Here is a 20,542-nt window from a genome sequence, read left to right on the forward strand (position 1 = left end):
AAAGCCTCTACAACAAACCCCCTTGCTGCTTCTTTCTTTTGCAGTCATCCTTGTGGTTATGCCTTTTATTCTTCCTCAAAACAAGTCTGCTTCTCCTCCCTTACATCTTTCAAATATCTGGCTAAATGCCTCTTCGAGGAATACTTCCCTCTTTTTCTATCTGACCTAGTCCTACTTCTTTATTCTTTCAATTTACTGTGTTTATTTCCCCAGGGCATATTTTTCACAATCTGTACTATGTAGACCTTATATTTGCTTACTATCCTATGTCACCATCGGAATGTTATCTCAGCGCAGGGACCTTTGTATGACACCACTCCCAGCATCTAATTTCCTGCTATAGTTGTACATTTTCAAACTCAGAGGAACTCCTGGATATGAACGTGTTAATAAGAAAATGCCTAAGATAATTGTTTCCAGAAATATTCATTTATTTCCTAATACTTATAGCAGTTTTATCTATTCTATTACCTTCTACATTTTCTTTTAGGGCTTTGTCTTTCATAAATACGTTTGAAAAGCTATTTCTGTTACAGGATCGTGTTAAACCCAGGATCAGGCACCATCATTGTAAAACACACACAAGTAGGCACACAGAACATCCAGTAAGTTTCCCTTTTCTAGTCCAACTTCTCAAGAGTCGATTTTTAAACAAATACAATCAAGCAGAAGAAACTGGGTACAAAGAGACAGCGTGAGGCTTTAGACTGTCCCAAAGGTAGACTCAAATCAAATCCTTTGGCCCCACCATATCCCGTGCGTTCCCAGCACACTGGCAGGGCTGCTCCGGGGACCATCCAACTCGAGCCCGGGGGGTTCGCCCCTCCAGGCCGGTATCAATGGCGCTCATCCCCGCGCCCTGCGCTCCCGGTCCCTGCCCTCCGGTTTCCGGGGCAGCCTCCCTCCCTCAAGGCCGGCTTGCCTTGCAGGCTGTCAAGTAGAGAAAACTCCGCAAACTTCAGATCTCGTGCACAGTACAGACTCCGAACAAACCCTATGCTCCAAGACTGCAAACCCGACAGAACATGCTGACGTTCCTCACTCCACCCAGCGCCCAAGCCCGGGCCGCGATGCCCGCGCCTCGGCCTCGGCCGCCTTCCTTCGAGGAACCGGCTGGGGGCTCAGCCGCCGCCGCCCCGCGGCCGAGGACCCCGCTCCAGCTTCCCGAACTACAAATCCCAGGGTGCCTCGAGGGCGCCGGCTCCCTCCCTCGCTCGCTCCCTCCTCCGCCAGGCGCCTCCTCCCCAGTCCTTGTTGTTTTGGCTGGGAGCGCTCGGGCGGAGTTTCAGAGAAAGTCTGGGCTGACACCGGAGCCGGCCCGAACGTGGGAAGGGGAGGAGGAAAGGGAGGAAGAGGGAACCCAGAGGCCGGGAGAGGGAGGGATCGGGCCGGGGGCCGGGCGGCTCAGAACCTGCCGCGCGCCCCGGGTGGGGGAGGCGGCGCGGGAGGAGCGCGAGGGCGCGGGACAGTGGGACCCATCCCCGGAGCCGAGCAGCCGAGCGCCTCGTTCCTCCGCCGCTCCCCGCCCTCCTCCGCGGCCGCGAGCACGAACCCACCCTTCGGCGGGACCGGCTCCCTGCCCAGCGCCCGCCGCCCGGCGACGCCCCGCGCTTCGCCGCGGACCCGAGACCTGCCCTGTGCCCGCTGTCCACGGGACGCTCGCGGCTTCCCCTTTCCTCCGGGCTTCCCGGGAGTGCGGGGAAGTGACCCACCCTCCCCCGGGGAGGGGGAGGAATAGGATCGCCCGGGGCGCACCCGAAACCGAGAGCGGGAGAGCCGGAGTGGGCGCCGCGCTGGGCATTGTGTGCGTGTGAGAGTGTGTGTGAGAGCGTGCGTGTGTCGGTGTGCGCGCGTGCAGCGTAGTGTCCGCTTCGGAAAACGCTCTGAGGAGGTGCTGTCCTTAGGGGGCGGAGCGCAGGGGGACCGAGGCCCCGGCTCGGCGCCGGGGCAGAGTCCCGCGGAGCCCGATCGCTGCTAAGGGCCGGCGGGACCGGGCGCCTGGCGGCGAGGCGGACGCACTGAAGGGAGGCCGAAGTGCCCTGGACGGGCGGCGGCCCCGGCTCCGAGGTGTCGGCCTCGGGGGCACAGCCCGCTTCTGTTCCCGTCCGCCGACCTGCGGAGAAGAGGCTCGGACGCGGAGCCGCGCCGCGAAGCCAGCCCACCCCGCCCACCCCGTCGGACTGGGGTGCAAAGCCGGAGCGCGAGGTCCCCAGCGCCGCTCTGCCCGCCGGCGTCGGCTGTGTCTGGAGCGCGCCAGCCTGCCCCTCGGCTGCCCGGGCCGGAGCCCGAGGAGCGCGCACCATGAGCGGCGGCGAAGTGGTCTGCTCGGGATGGCTCCGCAAGTCCCCCCCGGAGAAAAAGTTGAAGCGTTATGTAAGTAGAGCTCCAGGGGCTCCGCGAGCCTGAGCGCCGGCCCCTCTCCCCGGCCGGCCGGCTGGCTCGCCGGTGGCTGCCGCTGGCCGCGCGCGGGGCTGGTTAGTCCCCGTCTCCTTCCCCTCGGCCCCTTTGGGACCGATCTGTGCACGCACGCCCAGACCTCCACTTTGCTGGGTAACTCTCTTCGTCCAGGTTCCAGGCGCCTTGCTTTGCGGGCCCCAGCGGCCCAGAAGAGGGCCCGGGATTTCCAGCTAAACGCCCGCTGACTTTTATGACTTCTTGTAGCAGGGCCGGGGAGAAGAGCATTCTCCTTCCTTTACATTTGCATCGAATCGCCGTGGGGCTGCTGTGTACTAAATTCCCCGCAGCAGGAAAACCGCAGAGGGTGTCATAAGTCACCATCTCTCTGGTCCGCACACCCTCTTGCTTTCTCCTGATGTGGGTTCCGGGAAGAGGGCTGTGGACCTGGGAAGTTGGCATTCGACACAAGTATCTCAAATCTGCAAAAGGAGAAAGAATGAGAAGTGATTACGCGCCCTACCGTTTGCTTAGCAGGGTTCACATTTTCGCGGTTTGAATCCAGCGACTTTGGAGTTTGGCCCAAGAGCCTTGGCAGTTTGCTGCGGGAGGAAGGCGCTGGGGGGAGCCTAGTGGCTGGTGTTTGGGCGCCTGGGGCACGCCGTCGAGCCCCGCAGGAGGGGACAGCTGAGGCTCGTAAGGATTTCTGTGGTCTTTTCCCAGGCCACCGGAGTTGCTTAAATGGTGTTTGTGTAATTGGTACAAGATGCCGATTATGTGTTAAACCGTTTTAACTGTTAGGAAAAATATTCCTTGAAAGAACCAACCTACTTTGGTGGAAATCTGTGTCTTTTTCAGGGGTCTGGGATCTCCTCCCTCCTTGTTTCTTTGGTCATTGCTCCCCACCCTCCACCCCCCCTTGCAAAGGAAAGAAATGGCACTTCTGCCCTGGCATATGGAGCAAAATTTTCCTAGTAAAATACATTTCAAAAGCAAAATTTATGCCCCCTTAATTATAAATTTACTACCCAGGGGCCAACACTTTTAAAGGAACGTGTTCCTTGTTGAAGGATATCTATACCCTGTATCAGAATGAAGTTAATCCTTTTAGTAACTGCTTGCTTGCACAAAACGGGGTGAAGTGCAATACTTAGCTTCACTGACAACTGGCCAGTGAGTTTCTTACTCTCTGCCAGGATTTGTTATAGACACGTAATTCTCATTTAAGGACTTGATGCCACACATCCTAAGAAAGTTCTCCAGATATTTTTAATCCTTCTAAATTCTGTCTCTTCACCCATCACCTATTACAGTTTGCCTTAATATCCTGGTAGAGAGTCTAACTTTATTCCAAAAATGTAAGAGAGGCAGTGGGTATCCCCCACCCCCATCCCGTGCAAGAAGAGGGGGTAGAGAGATAAAGAGATGTATTTGTTTTGAGAAGGCACATTTAGGAAACACCTACGACGAAGTGAGTGGGTTCTTGGGGGAACTAACAAACTATACGTTTGCTGAAATTGGTAGTGATAATAGAAGTTTGATGCATTCTTTCACATGGTTGGTCTATGGCTCTCTCAAAAGATGCTGTGCACTGGACTAGGCACCGTAAGACCAGGAAACACAGTAAAAGTAAAGCCTGCCTTTTGGGCTTGCAGTTGAATGTAATATAAACCAGGAAGAAAATCGTCCAGAAAGATTGCCTTCACAGGAACCCCCCCAAAAAAGGAAAGTCCAAAAATTTTTAAAAGTTATTATTTCATTTGATCATTCCAACAGTTCTATGAGGGAGCTTTATTTCTGTTTTACAGATAAGAAAACAGTCTACATGACTAGAATGTGCCAGAGGCAGAATTTGAACCTGGATCTGCCTCACTGATTGGTTAATTCAGATTAGACCATCTCTAAAGGTCCTTTCAGATGATAATTTTCTAGGAGTCCATGTGAATATGAGCTCAGAGTGCAATGAAGAGGTGGAGTGTGGCGCAGGCGAGCATAGCTAGAGGAGCAAGACCCTTCAGGTGGCTTTCCGAGTCTACGGGAAGATGAGACAAGTATAGTGAGCAGACCACGCAGAGTGATTTTTGACTGTGTGCCCAAGCTGAGTGCAGTTGTTGTTTTTTTAAGAGCTGTTTGGAGGGAAAAGCTCAGTGTAGTCTGAAACCCTGGGAATACTTTAGAGACAGTGGGCTCCCTAAATTGTGTTTTCAACAGGGGGAACAATCTGCCTAACAGCTGGAGGGAGGCTGAGTTTTTCTTGCCTGGTGGAATATTAGTGTTTTCTTTTTTCAAAACATATTTTATTGATTTCATAGAGGAAGGGAGAGGGAGAGAGAAACATCAGTGATGACAGAGATTCATTGATCGGCTGCCTCCTGCACGCCCCCTACTGGGGATCGAGTCTGCAACCCGAACCCGGGCACGTGCCCTTGACTGGAATCAAACCTGGGACCCTTCAGTCCACAGGCTGATGCTCTATCCACTGAGCCAAACCGGCTGGGGCTAGTAGTGTTTTCTTTTCACACTAGCGAAGTACCTGGAGATGGCCCAGGAAGACAGTGGGTAGGCTGGCTGTCAGAATTGAGGGGTCCAAGAGGGTGACTAGGGTGTTACAAGTTAAAATGAAGCTTATGTGTGTATTTTAGCTGTCAAGTTTGTTGCCCAGAATATTTTGAAAATCTCAGATTATGGATCTTCTGGCTTTGGTATCCAGTTTAGATTGCTTTTGCTAAAGCAGCTTTGATCCTCACAGATATAGGCATGCATTTATGCATTTCCTATGCTTGTTTTCTTTTCGTGTGAAATCTTTGTTTTCTGGTTAGAAGGAAACCTTGTTGGCTACCGAACAAGTAAACAGTTGCTTAATAATGTTTTTTTTTTTTTTTTTTTTACTCCTCAGCCAATGATATGTTTATTGATTTTGAGGGGAGTGGGTGGGAAGAGATATGTGAGAGAGAAACACGATTGATTGCTGGGATTGAACCCACAACCTAGGTATGTGCACTGACCTGGAATCAAACCTGCAACCTTTTGGTGTCCTGAACAAAGCTCCAACCAACTGAGCTACCCAGCTGGGGTTTGATAATGGTTTTTAATGAATGGATTTGCTGTGAAAAGATACTAGGATGCATGGTACTGTAATTGTTAAATGAGATTTCAGGGAGTTTGAGTTTGAGCATTGATCCTTTTGGGAAACGTTTGGCCCATGGGACTTTTGACAGTTGTCTTGTTGTTTATAATATTTATAGGGTAGTCCCAACATTAAGATGATCTGAAAGGGCTGTGAAGTGACAGTTTTATCTTTAAAGTCATCTCAAGTTATGGCCCCAATGCATTCCATTTACAACTTCATTTTATGTTCACTGTTGACACTCAGGCAGCATTGTTTTTGCATACTGGTGTGTTCAACTGATAAGGAAGCTTTTCGTGAATTTCCTAAACTAAGTGAAAGTGGCATAAAAGGAAGTGAGAGAAAGCCTGGAGTCCTTATAGATTCCTTAGCCTTTTTGTCTCTTTGTAACCTTTTCTATCTTTATTTGAAAAAGCTCAAGAATCTCTTATATGTGTTTTATTCTCTCTGAATTTTTCAGAGTTTAAGATGGAGGTGAAATTTTACATGCTTTTTTTTTTTCAGTTTTGCTGCTACTGTGTTGTTTTTGTCCTGCATTATATATTAAACAGCTGCTTTTTTACTTTTAAGGACCTGAGTGGAATCATATACAGATCACCACCACTCAGGGTTACAGAAGACAAACTCTTGGTAGTATGCATTCAACAGATATGCTCAGATTTTTAAAGAGTTATTTAAAGGCAAATCAGCCATTTGCCTGGCTGGTATAGCTCAGTGATTAAGCATGGACCCATGAACCAGGAGGTCATAGTTTGATTCCCAGTCAGGGCATATGCCTCGGTGGTGGGCTCGACCCCCAGAAGGGGGCGTGCAAGAGGCAGCTGATCCATGATTCTCTCTCATTGATATTTCGATCTCTCCCTCTTCCTTTCCCTCTGAAATCAATAAAAATGTACTTTTTTAAAAAAAAAGTCATAAATAAAGACAAACCAGCCACTTGAAATAATGATGGACTTTTCGTCAGAACTTGAAATTTTAGCTGAGATAAAATGTAAGTCTGGAAACAAAGGACTGATTCACGCCAGCTGGCTATCACCATCTCTCTGCAGGAGGAGCTGCCCTCTGGCCTGCCTTAAGCCTGGACACCACGTTTGGGCTCCTCCATGGCCCAGCTGTCAGCATTGGGCAGGTGTGCAATCTCAGCAGGAGAACCTGCTTCTGAGGCCTGGACAAGGTGGCCTGTTAGCTGCCAGCCAGCCTGGGAGCAAGAACTCAGCCAGTTCTCGGGTATATAATCTGCACTGAGCTTGGCTTCTGCTGCTCTTCACTGTCATTTAAGAGGATGGTTCTTGTCTGGTCTTCCAAAACATATCCCCTCTCGCCCCAGTACTGGAAATGGGCCTAGAAACAGAAATAGCCTCTTCCTCTGTTTGGCACCTGACATCTTACACGGAGAGGGACATGGGCAGCCAGAGTAGCAACATCTCTTTGTTCAAGGACAACCTGGGACCTGTGCTAAGCATTAAGTCTCTGTTCGGTAGTGTCACTACAGCCAAGATGTCTGGAAGCCCTTCCTGCCCCTTTTGGTGGTTAACAGAAGCAGTCAATGGATTCTGAAACTTTTGCTTACAGTGAGTGAGGAACAAAATGATTCCGTTGAAGAAAATTTTTTTTCTTGCAATCCCCATGTTAGTAAACATTCCATTAAAATTCCAAATGTGTTGTTTTTGTTTTTACCTTTTCCATTGTGGCCGGAACATTGTTTCTATTAACAAAGATCAACAACTACCAATTGCGTTAAGCCTTTATGATAGTTAATGATAGCTCATTCTTTCATTGTGCCCGGGCTTAACGATGAGTACAAAACTCCTTGTGAAACTGGCTGAGTTCCTAAGTCTGCTTGTCATTTGGGATTCAAAATTACCATGAGGAAGGTGTATCCATTTGGAAGGTAGCTTTAGAGTTCTGCTGTTCTAAAAATTTGTTTTTAAATTTTTAAAAAAGATCATCTTTGAACAAAACATAATATGGCAAGAGTGTAGGATAATCTGGCTGACAGCTGAATTGGTTCTTTCAGTGTTTTGTTATTATAAGTCTGCTTTAAAAATCTGAAGGAAATATAATAACAAAGCACTTTTTAAGGCCAAATAAAATTCCACCTTTTGGAGTCAACATGAAGAATATAAATGAGGTCTTGACAGTTTGCAGATTGAGGAATTTTAAGAGGTGATAGGTTCAAAACATTAAGTGCCGGCACTCTAATTTTCTTACAGGTATTAATACAGGAGAAAGGAGGCAACGGGTAGACTTTATTTTCAACGGTTTTGGGTAAATTGTGCTACCGTGTAAGAAACCCCGGACTGAGTGTCAGGACCCAGAATTTGACTTGACTTTGCCACTGCCCAGGTGATCTTTTGCCCCGTCTAATCCTCAGTTTCCTGTTCTATAAAATGGGGAGGGGTCGGTCATAGATCTACATTCTAAACTCTTGCAGGTTTTACATTCGTCTTGTCAGATATTTCCTTGGGAGATAGAGGCAGATGAGGAGCTTCTCAATAGGCCTTTTGGGGAAATAAATATTATTTATTGTTCCTTTTAAATAGTTTGGTAACTCTATTAGGAACTGCTCAAGCAGAGGTTCTTTGGGGACTCTGGGTGTTTTGCTTAATAGAAATGCAGGCTCACTGAGCACCAGGCAAGCAGTTTCTGTGCTGGGTGCTGAGCACCAGGTAAGCTCAACAAATCTCTGTTGACTGAATAAATAAATGAACAAGTATTTCTGGAGCTTTTGCGCTGTGCCGTGTGTGGAATACAATGGAGGGAAAGGCCCACTCCCTGCCCTTAAGGAGTTTCTAATCTGTTTTGAAGACAAACTGTAATTAATGCACGTACATATAAATCATTTTATAAGACATGTTATAAAGCCATATATGATTAACCACCAAATGAAACAATACAGATAATAATTGCTTAACAGTTCAGGCTGAGGGGGTAAGGGGTGGGAGGCTGACAGGGAAACTTCAGAAATGAATTTCAGGCTCAGTTCTAGGAAGAATTGAGATACTGCTGGTAGAAATGGCAAAATCATAAGCAAAATCTGATTTTCAAGGAAGAATGAAGAATTTGTGTTGAGATCAGATACGCTCATGAGGAGAACGGCTTCAGGACCCCTCAGGTTCATACATGGGGTTTGGACAGGGCTGTACTTGTGGTTCCAGAAGTTTCTGTTTCTGCTGTGGTGACCTAATGCTCCTGATGAGATCCGGACCGCAAGTGAATTTTATGTCTCGACTAGAAACAAACAAAGCATCGTGTTTGGTCACCTGAACTCATTAACATGCCAAGGGACATGTGTTAGTTAAGATTTCTTTATGTCTGTTTTGAGCTAAATAATTCATTCTGGCAAGCGTTTAGTTTGCAACAGAGAGGGAGCATGTTCTGGTGGGAGGGAGAATAAAAGAGCCTTTGATTCATTTGCTTCTGAGTTCCAGCAGGAGGGCCAGCGCCCGCCTTGGGCTAGCCTCTTATTTTGGACTTTGGAAGCCATCTTAGCCCAGCTGTGGGAGTGCCAGCTAGTGCTGGAGGAAAGAGAATAACCCCATTGGATCACATTAAACCCCCAGCTGACTGTGGATGGAGGGGTTTCTCTCATTTCACATTCCTTGCATTAACACGGTGGCTAATTTCCACGAAGTTAGAGCTCCATTTGAATTTGCCATTTGAACTTGAATTGCAGTCACCACATTTTCGTGACTCCTTTTATCTCTGTCCACTAGAAAAAAAGGAAACTTATCAAGTCCCAGGTCCCCCTCTCCCCCGGGTCTGCTACAAGCACAAATAACGTTAGCATTCTTTTCTTCTTTCGATTACTCCTGGGGGAAAGTGCCTCTTTGTACTGATTTCTACATCTATTAAATAAGTAGCCTCTTCAGTTGCCAATGTAGTGGCTGAGGAACCATAATGAATTGTAGTTGGAATTGAAGCCTGTGGAATTACTGGGAAAAGTCACTCCATGAACTGGAAGTTTTTGACCATTCCAGGCTTGTATGTATATAACACGAGAATGCCTTACCTGGGGGGGGAAAGGGGGGACTCTTTTATATTTTAAGCAATTGTTTTACTCATAGGAGCAAAATTCTCCCTACCTGAAGAGAAAAATTCTCATCGCTGAATGCGTATGAAGTTGAACAGAGCCGGCTGTATAAAAAAACAGTTGAGCCTGTGCACTGAAATGCATGTGAGGTCGTTATCTCTGTTACATTAGCTCTCGAAGCATTCTGATTACGACTTGTAGCTGCCAAGCCCCGTCCTGCAGTGTTATCTGGAGCAAAAATTTTCCATGTGGTTTTTTTAGCAGAGCTACTATATGCAAACTGCACATGAAGCTGTAAGTTGCAAAGAAAAGAGCTTCTAGAAAAGGAAATGTGAGTTATCTTAATTTTTTTCTACCATTTAATTGTTCTTTCCTGAGTGCACGTTTCAGACATTTTTACCATATTTCTGAGCTGAGTTTTGTTTTTACGTGTTGGAAAGAATGCCAAATTTACCATGAGTTTTCTTACGGTGGCGTTTTTGGTTTTGTTTTGTGTTTTTTTCTCCCGGCTTTTTACTTTGAATTTGAACTTGGCCTAGGTAATTCCCTGTGTGTTAAAAACAAAACAAGACATGTCCCAAAGGGAAAAAAAAAAAAACATGGCCACATTGTTCCATGAATTAAAAACAATATACTGAGAGTCCAAACATTTCTTTTAAATGTAAAAAATTTTAGGTCATTATTTTTATAGGAAGAAAAATACTAAACCTTGCTTTAACTATCCTGTTCATTGGTTTCCTTTTCCCTTTTTTATTTATTTTGCTTTGTTTTGACTCATGTAGTTTAAATGTTTTTGAAAACAGTATTTATATGTTCTTCTTTACGAACATGACACGTAAAAAGGGAAAACATCAGAATTCCATTCTACATTTGAAGAGAAAAGTGACAGGAAGACATGTAGTCTAATGAGGGCAGGACATGTCCGTTAACATCAAGGCTTTTTAACGCTCACGTTGCTTGGTTGCATTGCAGAGTTGTCATTATTGTTCAGCTAGTACACACGAAATGGGCAGGTGAATGCAATGTTAGTTAAGACGTTCACTTTCGTGAAGTGAAAATGTAGGACAACAGCATCAGGAGAAGGTTGAGAATTCAGTCTGTTTTTGTTGTCATCTTTATTATTTAATGCACCAGTTAGCCAATTGCTATAAAATTCTAATTGCTAACTTTTTAAAGTGGGTTAAAGGTAAAAGCATTCTTTGTCCCCTGGATCCCTACCCTCTGGCTCTTTTCCTCTGTTTCCGCGTCTTCTCGGTAACATAAGCCTGGCCACCAGCATCACAAAGTATGTGTGTCAGAATCTGGACACACACATTCTTTCACCTTTTCTCTAAAAGGGGGAGGCATCTCTAGCCCGGTAATGTGGTAATCGAGACTAGGAATAATCATGTTCCACAGGCGTGTAGGTTGTTTTTCTCTCCTGAAATTCAGTTTTAAGTTACTACTGTCTTGGGAAATGTGGTCAGGGCACTTTCTGACGAGCAGAACTCCTCCCTGAGATGACTACCTGATTAAAGAATTAAGTACCTGGTTTGTTTTCTCCCAGCTCCAGCCCATCACACATTCCCATCAGTGCCTTGGCCAGAGTCTCCCAGTAGCCAAGATGAAAGCGCTTCTGGTTGGAGGGACGACCCATTTGACTGGCAGGAGAGAAGTGCTTTAATCTTAAGTTGACTCTGGGTAGAGACGTTGGGAAGAGAAACACTTGGTAAAAGGATACCTTCTGTTGTTTTGAATGCCAGTGCTGTTAGTTGAGCTTGATGAGGAATGATCCCCTCATTTCACTTAGGGAGGTATTATCTGAACCCCCTTCTCTGTGTTAAAGTTATAATTGACCCTGAAGTTGTGGAAGAGTATTGGATTTTACACGTTCTCCCGGACAATTTCAGGTTTAAATGCTTGAAGTGCTGAGAAAAGGTAAAAGGAAATACTGAACTAGTCAGAATGCAAAATATTTGGGAAGCTAATTTGTTCCTAGTGATGCTGTTACATACAGCCAAAGCTTTCTGAGTAACCTTCACTGGATATATAGGTCATTTATTTCCAAAGAAAGTGGCACAAAATTAAATCGGTGCTGTCGAATAGTATTTTTTTTCTATAATCTTCATTTAAACAAATAGTCAAAACAGGAAAAGCAATATTTTAAAAAATATTTTTGTAGATGACTTTTATAATGACCCACAGATTGCAAAGTAGAAAGCGTATACACATGCTTTGTTTACAAAGAAAATTGGGGCTTCATTTATCATCCTTGGGTGTTTGTAATAGGGTATTAATTTCCAGAGGACAAAGATGGCGTTTGTCCTCTGTGTCTAAAATGTACTGCAGAGTACCTTGCACAGTCTCTTGAACCACATGACCAAATAATTGTAGAGCTTTAAACCTAAAAGCATAAATCATGTTGTTCAATATTCTCAATCTTTTGTAACCCATTTCTCTCTAAGGTACTGTTTGAATGTCCTTTTTTAAAATTTTTAATAATTTATTATTTTTTAATCCTCACCTGAAGATGCTTTTCCGTTGATATTTAGAGAGAGTGGAAGTGAGGGAGTAGACAGAGAGAAATATCTATGTGAGAGAAACACATTGATTGGTTGCCTCCTACACGTGCCCCAACCAGGGCCCGGCCAGGGAGGAGCCTGCAACCAAGATACATGCCCTTGAACAGAGTCGAACCTGGGACCCTTCGGTCCGCAGGCCCACACTCGATCCACTGAGCCAAACCAACTAGGGCTGAATGTCTTTTGACTTTTAATCCAGTTTTACTTTCTATGATTTGTATCACCAAAACAATAGCTATATTGAATATCTTTTACAGTTTTACATATCTCCTCCTCCCCTGGTTGAGTCCAGCCTCCTCATTTCACAGGGAATGAAACTTTGCCTCTGGGAGACTAATTGATTTGCCCGAGGTCATACAAGATAACCCAGTGCAGGACCACATGTCTCATGGCTCAGGTCGGATCTTTCACTCACTAAGGGGATGCCTGTGGAGAAGAATTCAGAAGAAGAGGACCAAGAGGGCACTGTCTTCACGCTTCAGGAGTTTATATGCTACTAGGGACTTAGGATGCATTCAGTGCTGCAAATTATATTATGATCAGGAGTGTGTAAGACAAAGCTCCAGAAGAATTCAGCAGAGGGAGGTGAATTCAGGGACTCTCTGAAGGCTTAACGAAGGCGGTAAGAGAGATTTCACCAGGACCTTAAAAGATGGATTCAGTTTTCAAAGATGCAGCTGGAGGGAGACTCTATTTCTCCTTTTTCCAGCCAGATTCTCGAGCGAGTTTTATGCACTTGGCTGTCCCTTCTTCCTCACCTGCCACTCATTTCATAATAGAATATAACCTGAGTCCTTCTCCACCACTCTTGTTGCCAAATCGAACAGAGCTAGATTTGAGCTTTTTGGTTCTTATTTTTTTTTTTTTATGAAACTCCTGATGGAGCCAAACCGGTTTGGCTCAGTGGATAGAGCGTCGGCATGCGGACTGAAAGGTCCCAGGTTCGATTCCGGTCAAGGGCATGTACCTTGGTTGTGGGCACATCCCCAGTGGGAGGTGTGCAGGAGGCAGCTGGTCGATGTTTCTCTCTCATCGATGTTTCTAACTCTCTATCCCTCTCCCTTCCTCTCTGTAAAAAAATCAATAAAATATATTTAAAAAAAAAAAAAAAAAGAAACTCCTGATGGAAATGACCAACCCCTCTTCTCAAAATGTGTTCTTTCCTGTGCCTTCCTGATGTCGGGCTCTGGTTTCCTTAATGTTGGAGTTCCTACGGGTTCTGGTGGTCTCCCTGGATGGTCTCTTCTCCCATCTCACACTGTTAGTGGTTCTTCATCTGTTGTGAGTTCACGAACTCTGAAAACTTGATAAAAGCTCTGGGCACACAGTTTCTGCAGAATCCTTACAAACTTGGATGCAGATGTTATTATAACCTTGCACATTTTCTAACCTTTAAAGCCCATCTCTGGATCTGAAATGCCTCTGAATCTATACTGTGTAGGCTGATGATTTGAAGGTTCTGTCTCATCCCTTTTCACACTCCATGTCTATGGATCTGCTGAGATCCGTGTAACTGCTTAGAGAGCCTACAGCAACTCAGTCAGCATGTCCACAGCGGGTCTTCCCAGCCTGTCCCTAAACCTGGTCCTCTCATTGCTCCCTCTCTCAGTCGCACCACCATCTCTTGTCTTGTGGCTTCAGCCAGAAGGTTTTCTTTGTTGTCCCTTCCTCATTCTCCACACTCAGTGACCAGATTCCGTCAGTTTACCTCCCAAATATCTCTATGCTTACTGACCCTTCTGTTGCCAAAGCTATTTTTGCCTTTTTTCTGGATTGTTGTAATAGCCAGTTGGTCTTCCTACTTCCATTCTTGCCACCCCTCCGCCCCCAACCTGCCCTTATCAAGGCGTCCAGAGTGGCCTTTCTGAACACAAATCTGATAATACCATTCCTCAGTTTGAAGCTGTTCTGCAGCGTTCCTTTGCCCCCCAGAAGGCCCACCGAGCATCCCCTGAACTCCCGCCACCACCTTCAATCTCACACATACACACAGTGGGCCGGAGCATCTGTATTGTCCTCCTTTGATTCTCAGCACAACCCCTGTCACACCGGATTGTACTTGCTGCTTTTAATTGCTTTTTTCCCCATGAGCTGGCGGGGCCACATTGTGAGGTTTTCCAACCTCTGGTACTTTTGCCTTCACGGCCCCCCAACCCCTAAAACGATAGAATAAACATTATATTTTGCAACCGCACTAGTATGAAGATGAATATATTCCAAGCTGGTTTTATTATTATAACTTTATTATTATTATACAGGTGCATAATAAATCAGGTTAAAATAATTGTAGGTTGAAAATGTATTTAATTCATCTAACCTACTGAACACCATAGCTTGGCCTAGCCTCCCTGAAACGTGCTCAGAACGCAATATCCAGAATCACGGGCAGCGCAGCCCCCTGCAGAGTGTGGGGTGTTCACCCTGCTGACCACCTGGTTGCCGGGTTGCTGCGCTCGCTGTCGCTGTCCAGCATCATGAGAGTGTATTTTACCGATTATCGCTAGTCTGGGAAAAGCTCAAAATTTGAAATACTAAAAAGGAGACATATGTAAAACTTCAGAATAAAAAAAAAAGAAAAGAAAAATATTTCTTCTTAATTTTGCTTGCTGGCATACTAAACACATTTACTGATAAAAGATGTTTTTCAATAAAGTGCCAAAAGTAAAAATGGAAAAAAAAATTTGAAGTACTGTTTTTACTGAAGGTGGGTAGCTTTGCAGCATCATAAAGTTGAGAAATTCAGAGTTAAGCCATCATAAATTTTGGAGACTCTGTATTCATTATTAATACTGATTTTAAAAGAAATTAATATTAAAACTTTTTTTGTGGGCTCCTATAAGCCTCATGGGCCCTAGCACTGTGCCTCCTGTTAAATGGACATAAATTCTTTGGAGAGTCAACTGATTGATTGTGACCAGGAAGGGTGAGGAGCCCACTCAGTTATTTTGTAATGTGGCATTTCTGTAATTGGGTAGCTTACTAAAACAATAGTAAGATTTTGCATTTTAGACCCTGGTAATGGAAAATAGGGTGATAAAAGGTGTTTTATATATATACACACATATATATATTTAAGAGCAAAAATCACGATGTGAAAAATATGTTCTATGAGCTGTTTATGATGTTTCTGCGTTGTTTTTTTAATCTTTATTGTTGAAAGTATTACATAGGTCCTCCTTCTCCCCCCCACCCATTAACCTCTTCCAGCCCTTTCCTGTCCTCTCCACCCCCCTTCCCGCTCCCCCCCCCCACACACAAACCAGACCAGACCCTCACCACCCCATTGTCTGTGTCCACGCTCTGTGTTTTTTAATGGGAGCGGGGAGGTGATTTTGCCCCTACTGGGGACATTTGGCAAATGTCTGAGGCATTTTTAGTTGTCACAAATAGGGGTACTACTGGTTGTTAGTGGGTAGAGGTCAGGGAGGCTACTAACCCTGCCACAGTGCACAGGACTGCCCGCACAACAAACAGTTACCAGGGCAGAGTGTCGACGGTGCTGAAGTTGCGGAACATTTCTGTAGGGGGATCCTTCATAACACTTGGTTCCTGTATCTGTATTATGTATTTAGTTTATTTCCCTGTGTTGCCTTTGAAAGCCATAATCCAGGTACAGGATTGTGTTGTAACACTGGAACCGAACATTTACTTTTCTGACTTCAGTAAAGTTGCGAAAAGCGGTCATCAAGGTGACTGAGTTTTTGAACACCAGAGGTTAGTGCTGTGTGACCCTTTCACACGGGCTTAGGTGATCGACAAAATCTCTCTCAACCCGTCTGTTGTCATTTAAATCACTACCCAAGTACTCATTTTGCCCTTGCTGATTCTAGCTGGAGTACAACCAGTTGTTGTCTGGGTGGGGAGGGGGGATGCTGAGTCATTTCTTCATGTTTTTTATTACCTCTTGGCTTGAATATCACCATTCATTGTTCACAAGCCACCCAGCTTGTTTACTTTTTATAAATTACATGTACTCACTCCTCCTGCAGGGCTGGCTACTGTAATTGGCAGTAGCCACAGAGCAGGGCTGACAGGTCTGCATTTATGCTGATGTTTCACATTCAGTTCCTGATGTACTCTCTCTGCTTTCTTGCTTCTTCTATCTGTGTTTTAAAAGGAAAGCGAAGAGAGAACCACCACCATGCTCTCTCTTTTCAGATGCTCTGATGGTACTTATTTACAGCTTGGCAGAGTCCCTATGTCCTTTGGTTTGGGGAGGAGAGTCAAGGTTTTGGGTCAGTAGTCCTCAAATTTCAGTGTGTATAACAATCACCTGGGTAACTTCTAAAATGAAGATCCTGCCCCCCCCCCACCCCCTTCCAGTTCTTCTCATTCACTTATCTTTTTAAAAATTAAAGTATACTTGACATGCAATAGTAAATGAGTTTCTGGTGTGCACATAGTTATTCAACATTGATAACCCTTTGAAGTGATCACTGCAATAAATCTAGTAACCAGCTGTCACTGTATAAAGTTATTACAATACTATTGACTATAGTCCCTAATCTGCACGTAAAATGAAGGTTCATGAGCCTTACCCACCTTCTGATATTTTTAGTAAGTCTTGGTAGAAGCCCAGAAATTACATTTTCTAATCCACACCCCTGCTGATTTCTGATGTAGGTGGTCCGTAAATTATACTTGGAGAAATCCTGAGTTGAGCGTGGAGGGAAAAAGAGAGAAGGAAGAAAATCTAGTAGAAGCAGATTCATACAAAGAGTGGAAGAGGGAGATAAGAACCAAAATTCAGAAAGTAATTTAGCCTCTCTTCTGTGAGATACGGGAAATATGCTATAATGATTAACAAGATATGTGCTTAATGTTTTCTAGCGGTGATTTAGATCAAACTGTCTCCTAATGACATATTTAGAGGATGACAAAAGTGAAAGGGAATTTTTAGAAAGTTTAGACTATGAAAAAATACCTAACTATTGGCAAGAAAGTCAAACGGCTTTATTAAATCAAGGAAGGTATTATGTAGGTATTGATTTTAAAAAGAGTGTATGTTCCTGGATTGAGCTTATGATTGACTTAAAAATGAAGAGGAGAAATGAAAGGGGGTTGATTAGCTCTTTACCAGATTTCTGGCTATTGGATCTGAAAGCATATTATTGAAATACAGTCCAGATTTCCTGTAACACTGGAACCGAACATTTACTTTTCTGACTTCAGTAAAGTTGCGAAAAGCAGTCATCAAGGTGACTGAGTTTTTGAACACCAGAGGTTAGTGCTGTGTGACCCTTTCACACGGGCTTAGGTGATCGACAAAATCTCTCTCAACCAGTCTGTTGTCATTTAAATCATTACCCAAGTACATTCTTTCCCCATTGTCTTTATATTACACGTCTGGTTGGCCCAAATTTTTGGTTAGTTGAGATGTTTTTTATTTGTAAGAGCACCAAAGTAGTTGTATTTGACTAAAGAAGTTCTCTGCACCCCCTTTCCTACTTCCCCCTGTCTCTGTCTACTTATTTTACCTAGCATAACTTCTAGGTCAATCCATGTTGTTGCAGATGGCAAGATTTTGTTCTCTTTTATGGCTCAGTAATATCCCATCTATATATAAAAGCCTAAGCGACTGTCTGTTTGACCATTTGACCAGTAGCTATGATGTGCACTGACCACCAGGGGGCAGACACTCAACACACAGGCATGGAAACATGGAATCTATATATATAAAAGCCTAAGCGACCATCTGTTTGACCATTCGACCAGTAGCTATGATGTGCACTGACCACCAGGGGGCAGACGCTCAACACACAGGCATGGAAACATGGAACAGACTGATGAATCTCCGAGGGAAGCGGGGAGGAGGGAGGGCAGGAAGAGATTAACCAAAGATCTTATAAGCATACTAGAGGCCCGGTGCACGGATTTGTTCCTCAGCCTGGCCTGCAGGGATTGGGTGAAACTGGCCCAGTGCACATAATTGTGCACCAGTGGGGTCCCTCGGCCTGGCCTTCAGGGATCGGGCTGAAACCGGCAGTCCGACATCCCCCGAGGGGTCCCGGATTGCGAATGCATGCACCGGGTCTCTAGTTTTATATATATACCACCTCTTCTTATCTATCTCTTTTAACCTAAACTTTGATTTTAAAATCCGCTTTAGAGAAAGAAAGCAAAAGAGACAGGCAAAACAGACTCTAGTTTAGAAAATTGGTCAAGACATGGAACCAAGAAGGAATGGTTATTTAATTCCAGCAGGGGACTAAAGTAAAGGGTTTTATATCCAACTATCCACTGAACTTTGTTTCTAGAAAGCTATCATATTTTTCGACATATTATTTCCTTAGTGGTACTTTACGGTTTCTTTTGGTTACCTTGCAGAAAGATCTTGACACACTCCTTGCCTAAAGTAAGAGGAATTTGGGGGGTTTCTTATAAAAATGACTATCATTAGCTTTCATTAAATCATTCACTGACCTGCTGTGTCTCTTCGTCGAAGTGTTCGTTTTTACATTTCCGTTACCCTCACCATCTCTGTGTCAAAGTGTTCCTTTTCCATGCTAGGAACCTAGATTATACTGCAGACCATTTCACCACTAGTTTGCTAATCTTTCCTTCCTCCCTTCCTATTTGCAATTCTCCATGCTCTCGCCCTTCTCCATTTCTTTTACTTCAGCCTCTTAGATACTATGCTATGCCCATCTGCCCACAAGCTCTTATGGGATCTTCCTATCTCCTTTGTAAGTGGTGAGTATCATTATTGATATTATTTTTTATAACTTTATTTCTTAATTACAGTTGATGTACATTTTTATATTAGTTTCAGGTGTACAACATAGTGATTAGTATTTATATAACTTACGAAGTGATCACCCCAGTAAGTCTAGTACCCATCTGACACCACACATAGTTATTATAATATTATTGACTATACCCCATATGCTGTACTTTACAGCCTGTGACTGTTTTTATAACTGACAGTTTGCACATCTTAATCCCTTCCCTATTTTCCCCATCCCCCCAGCTCCTCCTCCCATCTGGGAACCATCAAAGTGTTCTCTGATTCTGTGAGTTTGTTTCTGTTTTGTTTGTTCCTTTATTTTGTTTCTTGGTTTTCACAAATAAGTGAAATCATATGGTATTTGTCTTTGTCTCACTTATTTCACTTAGATTACTTTCTCTAGGTCAATCCATGTTGATGCAAGTGGCAAGATCTTATTCTCTTTTACAGCTCAGTAATGTTCCATTTGATATATGTACCACCTCTTCTTTATCCATTCCTCTATCAATGGATCCTTAGGTTGCCACCACTTCTTGCTACATTGAATGTAAGAATGTACATGTCTTTCGAATTGGGTTTCTTTGAATACATACCCACAAGTGAAATTGCTAGTTCCTTTTTTTGTCTCTTGTTACAGCCTTTGTTTTAAAGTTGATTTTGGCCAGAACCGGTTTGGCTCAGTGGATAGAGCGTTGGCCTGCGGACTCAAGGGTCCCAGGCTCGATTCCGGTCAAGGGCATGTACCTTGGTTGAGGGCACATCCCCAGTGGGGGGTGTGCAGGAGGCGGCTGATCAATGTTTCTCAGCGATGTTTCTAACTCTCTATCCCTCTCCCTTCCTCTCTGTAGAAAATCAATAAAACATATTAAAAAAAAAAAAGTTGATTTTGTCTGATATAAGTACAGTAGGGCCTTGACTTACGAGTTTAATTCGTTCCGAGACCGAGCTCGTTAAGGAGCTCTTTAAGGAGCTCGTTAACTCAAATTACTCTTATCAACTCAATGCAAAAAATCAGCCGAGAGACAGCTGGAATCTCAAAAAACTCGTTAGTCGGGACACTCGTAAGTCAAGGCCCCACTGTATTGCTACCCCAGCCTTTTGTTTTGTTTGCTTTTCATTTACATGAAATATCTTTTTCCATCCCTTTACTTTCAGGCTGTGTATCTTTTGATCAAAGTGGGTCTCTTGTAGACAGCATATATAAGGGTCTTGTTTTCTTATCGATTAAGCTACCCTAAATATTTTGACTGCAGTATTTTATTCATTTATATTTAAAGTAATTATCAATGGTATGTAGTTGTCATTTTATTACTCATATTTTAAAATATTTTCTCCCTTAAACAAGTTCCTTTAACATTTCTTCCTTCATTTATTTTTATAAATGTATTTTTATTGATTTCAGAGAGGAAAGGAGAGGGAGAAAGAGACAGAAACATCCATGATGAGAGAGAATCATTGATCGGCTGCCTCCTGCACACTCCACACTGGGTGGGGATCAAGCCCGCAACCCAGACATGTGCCCTGACCAGGAATCAAACTGTGACCTCCTGGTTCATAGGTCAGTGCTCAACCACTGAGCCACGCAAGCTGGGCAACATATCTTGTAATACTGGTTTGCTAGTGATGAACTCCTTTAGCTTTTTCTTGTCCGAGAAACTCTTTATCTGTTTTTTCCCCACTCTGCCATCTTGACTGGAAGT

General features: G+C 44.2%; 1 protein-coding gene across 5 annotated transcripts in view; it reads left to right on the forward strand.

Moving 5' to 3' along the window:
- Window positions 1-1,323: 1,323 nt before the first annotated feature.
- GAB1 (GRB2 associated binding protein 1) overlaps window positions 1,324-20,542 on the forward strand; it is a 118,680-nt gene continuing 99,461 nt past the window's right edge. Inside the window, exon 1 of one of the 5 annotated variants that reach the window (XM_070415237.1) lies at window positions 1,324-2,373. In XM_070415237.1, coding sequence (XP_070271338.1) covers window positions 2,302-2,373 — 72 coding nt within the window. In that variant the 5' untranslated portion in view covers window positions 1,324-2,301. The remainder of the gene's footprint in view (window positions 2,374-20,542) is intronic. The other 4 variants (XM_070415233.1, XM_070415235.1, XM_070415234.1 and 1 more) reach the window with 4 other exon arrangements.

The sequence above is a fragment of the Myotis yumanensis genome, unplaced genomic scaffold, assembly GCF_028538775.1.
Source record: "Myotis yumanensis isolate MYYU_CA2020_CCGP unplaced genomic scaffold, mMyoYum1.0.hap1 SCAF_5, whole genome shotgun sequence".
NCBI classification, from domain to species: domain Eukaryota; kingdom Metazoa; phylum Chordata; class Mammalia; order Chiroptera; family Vespertilionidae; genus Myotis; species Myotis yumanensis.